The 7,281-nt window shown below is 42.9% G+C and overlaps 1 protein-coding gene across 2 annotated transcripts in view; it reads right to left on the bottom strand.

Moving 5' to 3' along the window:
• Nucleotides 1–4,142, bottom strand: part of MOCOS (molybdenum cofactor sulfurase) — a 353,074-nt gene extending 348,932 nt beyond the window's left edge. For both annotated transcript variants that reach the window (XM_089776481.1, XM_075921610.2), the window contains exon 1: nucleotides 3,874–4,142. In XM_089776481.1, the coding sequence (XP_089632607.1) occupies nucleotides 3,874–4,027 (154 nt within the window). In that variant the 5' untranslated portion in view covers nucleotides 4,028–4,142. The remainder of the gene's footprint in view (nucleotides 1–3,873) is intronic.
• Nucleotides 4,143–7,281: the final 3,139 nt, after the last annotated feature.

A 7,281-nucleotide genomic window follows, 5' to 3' on the forward strand; every position in this document is an offset into this window, starting at 1 on the left:
GAGTTAGAGAGGCTCAGAGTCTGGCTGTTACCCACATGTTGTGCAAAATACGCTGGTATTCTTGATTCTGCTAGGATCTCAGAATTCACTGAAGTTGCCTCATGTGGAACCACGCATGTTGTTACAAACACGACATTCCACGCATAGTCCAAGCTGGTACATATGATTTCTGGGACAGGAAGGCTTTGTGTTGAGTTATGTCTAGCAGGCTTATGAACTCTTTGCTGAGGACCAGTTGTATGCTTGTTAACTAAATCATCCAAGGAGAACACATGCCATACTAGCTTGTGCAAACAGCCATGACTAAGCATTTCACAAAAGCATATGACACCAATGACAACCCAAAAGGCAAAACATTGAATTGGCAGTGCTTTTCCTCTACAAGAGATGAGATATTTTTAATGCTTGGGGAGTATTCCTATGCTCATGTAAGCTTCTAAAAGGACTGAAGTTCATAGTCCTTTGTCATCCTCTAGAAATGAAATGATGATTCTCCCAGTGGCTATCTTTCACTGATCACATCCACATTGAGACCTACTGTCTTATTCATCAGTAACAACCAGAAATAATTTTTCACCATCTTTCGCCTCTTGCCCAAAATTCTCTTTACCAGAAGGGATTTCCTACAGGAGACATGAAAAAGTCCAACAGCATGCATTCTGCTGAGGGAGCGATAATTTTAAGGTTAGTTTGAAAAACTTTGTATGCTCAGAACCCATGTTTACAGATCACATGCATCCCTCCATTGTATAAAGCTTCTAGTTGGCCACAATAGGCAGACCCTTACAGGTGGACTAAATGGGTTTGGAGTCTTTTAAACACTCAAAATTTATACCCTGAAAGGGGGAAGGGAAAGACAGGCAAAAGAACAATCCATAGAAGTAGAGATATCTGAATGCCAGCTAGATTGGGCAATTCAGGTCACCTTGCCACAAACGACATAGAATGGATAACGCTAAATTGCATTTTAGGCTCAAAATCTATTTTTCTCTGTAAACATAATAAAATATCTAACTCCCATAATCTCCCAAAGCTTTATTTTGTGGTACATAGGCCAAGGTTTTCTAAAATGGATGTCTAAAGTTAGGATCCCAGTTCCTGATTCCACAGTGTAAGTGCAGAGGTTTAATCACAGAGACCTCATTGAAATAGCGTTACTGGACAAAACGTGTGGTGTCATGAGCTTTCGTGGCAAAACCCACTTCTTCAGATGACTGCAGTATACTAAGACCAGATCCAAGAATAAATAAGGGAAGGGGCAGGGGGTTAGGGAGGAGGAAAAAGGGAAGGGGAGGAAGAAAAAGAGACAGAGAGTAGATAGTGCAAATAGTTACAAGAGACTGTTAAGAACCATTAAACCAGTGTTTCTCAACCTTTTTTTTTAAATAAAGAACACCCTTTAAAAAAAAAAAAAGTATCCCCAGTACTTACAGTTTTCAGACAATTATTTTCTGCCATTGCAACTCATTTGTTTAAACAACTTAATCGTAGCAGGCGGACAATTAAATTTTTGGGTATAAAAAGTACAAAAATAACAAAACACTATAAAACACAAAAATTCAGTCTTCACCAAATTTCAGTTGTGTTGACGTACCCCCCAGACTTCTCTCAAGTACCCCTGGTTGAGAAACAGAGCATTAAACAACCAACCAAACAATGGAGGTGCTAAATGTTCTTAACAGCCTCTTGTAACTATTTGAACTTTCTCTCCTCCTCTTCCTTCCCTTATTTATTCTTGGATCCAGGCTTCTTATGCTCCAGTCATCTGAAGAAGTGGGTTTTGACCACAAAATCTCATGATACCATCTACATGTTTTGTTATTCTTTAAGGTGGTACTAGATTATTTGTTATCTTTTAAGTTTTTCCTCATTGAAATAGCAAAGCTCTAGGAACTTAAAAGACTTAATTTTCCAAAGTACTGAAGCTAATAGAAGCTACTGGGTTGTCAGCACTTTTGAAAACCAGATCACTTTTATACACATCTATAAGGAGTTAGAAGCCTAACTTTAAGTTCCGATTTTTTAAATTTTGGCCCAACTTTATCACATACTACCTGTTGTCAAACTTTCACAAATATGAACTGATGTCAGAAATGATATCTCTTCACATTATAATTATAAATCTTTATTACTTTAAATAAAGTATTTTCAATCATCTCAAATTATCTCTTGGTCTTTCAATTCCTTCCCTCGATTTGGTCTTTTGATGTTAAGTTTAAAAACCAGTGTCACATTAAACCAATTAGTGGGCTGAACAAAGATGCTGTAATCTATTAGAAGAAACATTTTCACAGAAGTCATAAAAGGGACCAAACAAGATAAAAATATTCTTAGTACAAAGAGCATATTGACTTGACCACAGAGGTCTATGATTGGATTTGCGAGCATGTTACTTACTTTGCTCTCTGTGTTAATGTAACTTTTCCAAAAGTCTTACAGCAATGGTTATGGATCTTAAACATACAGCAGTACATCACTGCTATGCCCTTTATTCTGGTTGCCAATATAATACAGGTTTACATATTGGAAAGCAAAGTTTGACTTTGAAAAATAAAAATCCATACAAGGAGAAATGATACACAAACAGATAGAGAAGTGTTTAGATTAAAATTCTTGCATGCCTAAATGCTGTGTATGATATTGTTTTTAAAGTCATTGTTATAGTCTGTCATTATTTCCCTGTGAAAATCTGTACTATTTTACACCACTGCAAATACAATTTTAAAATGTTATAATTATATAAAAATGTCTTTTACTTATGTCACTATTAGGAGCAATACAGATAATTTAAAGTCCTGTTTGAAGGAGACTTGGAAAGGGGGAAAAACCAAGCAGGGTTTGTGTCTTTTTGTGGCTGCTTTTAGAGGTATACATTATCACTTTTCCATTTTAAAATGGGGCTTCCTCTTGACTTATTACATTAGAAATTCAAATCCTACCTAGGATGGTGACCAAGTAACATGGCGACATCAAAAGGGCTAATGGAATGAACAGGGATGTAAAGGACTAGTTGACTATCCAATAAACAAATACTTATCAGATAGAGGACAGGATAGTCAACTAGCTGCTACCCCCCTTTGATGCCTCTATCAGATAGAGGTAGCAGGAGGGGGGACGGGGGGGGTGGAAGAAGAGGGAGTACTTCAAAGCAACAGTGCTGTTTGAAGCCTGGGACCAGACCCCGAGCTCCACTCCACACTGCTGCTTTGAAATGGCACCTGCAGCCCAGAGCCAGCTGAAGTGTCGCCATGCTGCATGCAGTGTTTCAAATTGGCAGTGCCGCAGGGCCAGCTGGGGAGTCCCCAGCTGACCCCAGGCGCTGGGGGCACTTTCACCTTTGAAGTGTAGCAACAGTCTCAAAGGCTACTCAAAGACAGACACACCCTATCAACTAATCGATGCAAAGTGCATCACTTATTCAATGAGTTAATACTTAACATCCTTAGGAGGGAAACTGAGGAACTGAAACGAGATAATATTTTTGGTCAGATTGATTAGAGCACTTGGCTTCAAACACTAGGGACCAGGTCTCAAATTACTTCTTTAGAGACAGTTTATACAGCTAGCACCCAGCATGAAGGGGTAAGATCTGATCTAGGCAGCTGTGCCTGAGGAAGGAATGGGGGGGGGGGTAGGTCCTCTCCAGAGAAGAGCCCGTACTTTACACTCCAACCACACCACTTGCGCAGAAGTTTGCATGAACTTTAGTGTTTTACTTTCGGTTCAGCGGCGACGTGTCCCAGCCCAGGGGGAAGGGCCGTGCGGTGGGAGCAAAAGTTGTACAAGCAGCCTCGGTGAGCCGGCCGAGCCCACAGCCCCTTTCCCAAGAACCACGGGCTGCCCCCCAGCCACCTCCACTCCAGATCGGGTTACCTCCGAGCCTGCGGAACTCGCGTTCCCGCATCCCCTGCATGCTCTCCCCGCTGTAGCCGTAGCCGGCCGCGGAGGGACACAGGCGCTGGAAATACTGAAAGGTCAGCAGCTCTCCCCACGGCGGCGCGGCCCGGAGCTGCGCCTGTCCTGACATAGTGCGAGCTGCTGCAAACTCGCCTGAACTGGGAGCCGGGGTAAACCCTGCTCAGCACAGGAAGGGCGCTCAGCTGGGGCTTGGCTAGCTCCTCCTCCTGCACAGGCTGCCCCGCCTCGCTGCCCAGCCCGGCCCGCCCCCTCCAGGCTGAGCGGAATTGCCTCTTCCAGGTGGCTGAGGGAAGCTGCTTGAAGACCCTACCGCGGCCCTCCCCACTAGTCATTAACTCCTGCTTTGGATTTCCCACATCCAGGATTGGACTGGCTCGGAGCTTAGAAGCTCCCGGTGACATTCCCCCCTGTGGCCCTGATGTTCTGGACAGAAAAGTCAAGCCAGTCCCCTTCCCAGTGCCTGTTCTTGCACCCAGGGTTGCCAACCTTCAGTAAATTTACAGACAGTCCATACAAAATTAGCTGAAATTGGACACATCCGTAAAGTCCGTAAAAAAATTGAGGTGTCTGTAAATTTCGTAAAAGTGCAATAAAAGTTCAAAGAACAGCAATGTCTTCTGTGCTGCTTCAGCCATTTTACTGAGGAGCAGCGGAAATTGGCCGTTTTAGTTGGTTATTTAGCTCAGTGGTTGAGGTGATGTAACATGAATCGTGATCCACAGGTTGTTATCTACATTATCCCGCTGAGTTAGCGTCAGCACAGTGATGTATGAATGACAACGATTACTTTTCACTTTTGGCCATTTATGTCATCTTAATATAGTATAAAAGTTATGTCTGTAAAAAAATGTGTCTGTCCGTAAATGAAATGTTTGTGGGTTGGCAGCCCTGCTTGCATCAGCCCCACAGCTGTGACTGCGGTCAGGGCTGGGGAGAAGCAAGGGAAAGGATGACTTTGCAAAACCGCCTCCTTTCCCCCTCCCTCCTGTCCCAGTCACCCACTCCTGCCGTTCAATAACTAAAGGGCAGACCTCGGAGAAGTTGGTGGTAGAGGCACTGGATTCAAAGGGCTAGGTGGGGGGAAGAAGGCGGATCTGGAAGGAAGTTTCTTGGGCAGGAAGGAAGCACGGATGGGGATGACAGGAGATTCTTCCAGAGGAGAAGTATATAATGTAACTTTATATGATAAAGTTCTGGTGGAAGTAATGAAATAGTTTTCTAACTTGAAAGTTGAGGACCAAAGAGTTGGTTTCATAGTTGAGCTCTCTTGCCGACCTCCGGAAAGCTGCTGGGTGTCCACTATGTAAGCTCAATGCTTGTCTCTTTCACCAACTGAAGTTGGTCCCATAAAAGACATTTCTGCACCTCCCTTGTCTCTTTCGGTATGTCTACACTACATGGCTCCATCGACGGAGCCATGTAAAATAGTTTACTCGGCATAGTCAAAGAAGCGGGGATTAAATAATCCCCGCTTCATTAAAATAAAAGTGGCCGCCGCACTGTGGCGATGATCAGCTGATCCGGCACAGCACGGCAGTCTAGACACGGTGCAGTCAACAAGGGAAGCCTTTGTCGACCACTCCAGTATGCCTAGTGAAAAGTATTCCCCACTTCTTTGACTATGCCGAGTAAACTATTTTACATGGCTCCATTGACGGAACCATGTAGTCTAGACTACCCTTTAATATATAAAAGCAGATGGTGTTGCTACATGCAACATGCTCCCTCAACCCCAAGAAGCAAAGCAGTGGAAAGTGAAATTAGCTAACTAGTATTTGCAATTCCTGTTCATTGAGATGTTATTGGCATAACAAGATATACAAGTGTAAGGAAGGACAGACCTTTGAGGTATTTTATAGGTGGGTGCAGTCCGGATATAGTCACACACCTGGGCTTAATCTGCTGGGTCTATTTATCATTATCATCCATTTTTGATCCAGTGCTGTGTAGCATAGCTTTATCTCTGTTATTTCTCTGCTTTTTCCCAGGCAAAGGCACAGATTTTCCTTATACCTTTTGTTGACACATCTTGTAAGAATCTTGGTCTCCTGGAAATGTTTGTCACAATCACATTTCCTTGTATTTGGAGTGTTAGGGTATGTCTACACTTCAGAATTTTTTCAGAAAAAAGGCTGTTTTCTGAAAATAACTTCAATTATGTCCACACTGCAATCGTGTTCTTTCGAAAGAAAATCGAAAGAATAGAGGGTTTTTTCCAGCATTGGTAATCCTTTTTCTATGAGGAAGAAGCCTTTTTCTGAAAGAGCTCTTTTGGAAAAAGGCCTGTGTGGTTGGGGAAGAGGGAGTTCTTTCAAAAGAAGAGGAAAAAGGAAAAAGCACAGGTGACCTGGTGGCCATTCCGTCCTTAGTAATCCTAGTTTAAATGTGAGATAGCATCCATTCAGTGTGGACGCTATCTTTCGAAAAAGCAGACCCCTTTTTCGATGCACTTTGGCAGTGTAGATGTGCTCTTTTGGAAGAAGTTGTTTCAGAAGATCTCTTCCAGAAAAGTTTCTTCCAAAAGGAGCCTGCAGTCTAGATGTAGCCTTAGAGACGATACACAACAATTTTAACTCTCTCCATTCATCTCAACCTCCTGCATACACTCCTATTCCAAAATACCCTATCCTGTTAGTTGCAGATGTTAAGTGTAATAGAGTGTGGTGTTGGGAGGAGGCTGTTTGGTAAAGAGGGTGATTTCTGGCATCCCTCTGGGCCAGAGTTAAGATTGTGGTGTATGGTAACCATCATACTGTGCCAAGGTAACTTTAGAGGACTTAATGTCTTAGAATTTAATCCTGGCTATGGTGTTTCTACCATCTGCCACCACCATAAAAGTATGCTTTCTGTGTGAGTATGTGCATGACTGTGACTAGCATGGACATGTGTATAGCACTCTGCGTCCCACTCCGGGGCTTAATTTCCCCGAATCAAGGTTTATATCCTCTGTGATCCACCTCATAACTGTATGTCCGTGTCTCACAGCACTCTGTCCCCCCTCCTCCTCGTCTACACTACTACAGGTTGTTGATCTAAAGTTACACAATTTTAGCTATGTGAATAACATAGTTGAAATTGACAAACTTAGAGCTACTTACCATGGTATCTTCACCATGGTAAATCAATAGCTGACGCTCTCTTGTGGACTCCACCTATGCTTCTCTTTTTAGTGGAGTACCAGAATTGACAGGAGAGCACTCAGCAGGCAATTTATTGCGTCTATATTTGATACATCACTGCCCGTCGATCTGGCGAGTAGTGAAGATATGCCCTGACTGTCACCTACACAAATGACCTTCCCAAAAAACTAATACTCTGTAACAACTCACTACAGCAACTTAGCCCTGCAGGTCACCATGGTAA

Source organism: Pelodiscus sinensis, chromosome 2, assembly GCF_052426305.1.
Source record: "Pelodiscus sinensis isolate ZL-2025 chromosome 2, ASM5242630v1, whole genome shotgun sequence".
In the NCBI taxonomy this organism is placed as follows: domain Eukaryota; kingdom Metazoa; phylum Chordata; order Testudines; family Trionychidae; genus Pelodiscus; species Pelodiscus sinensis.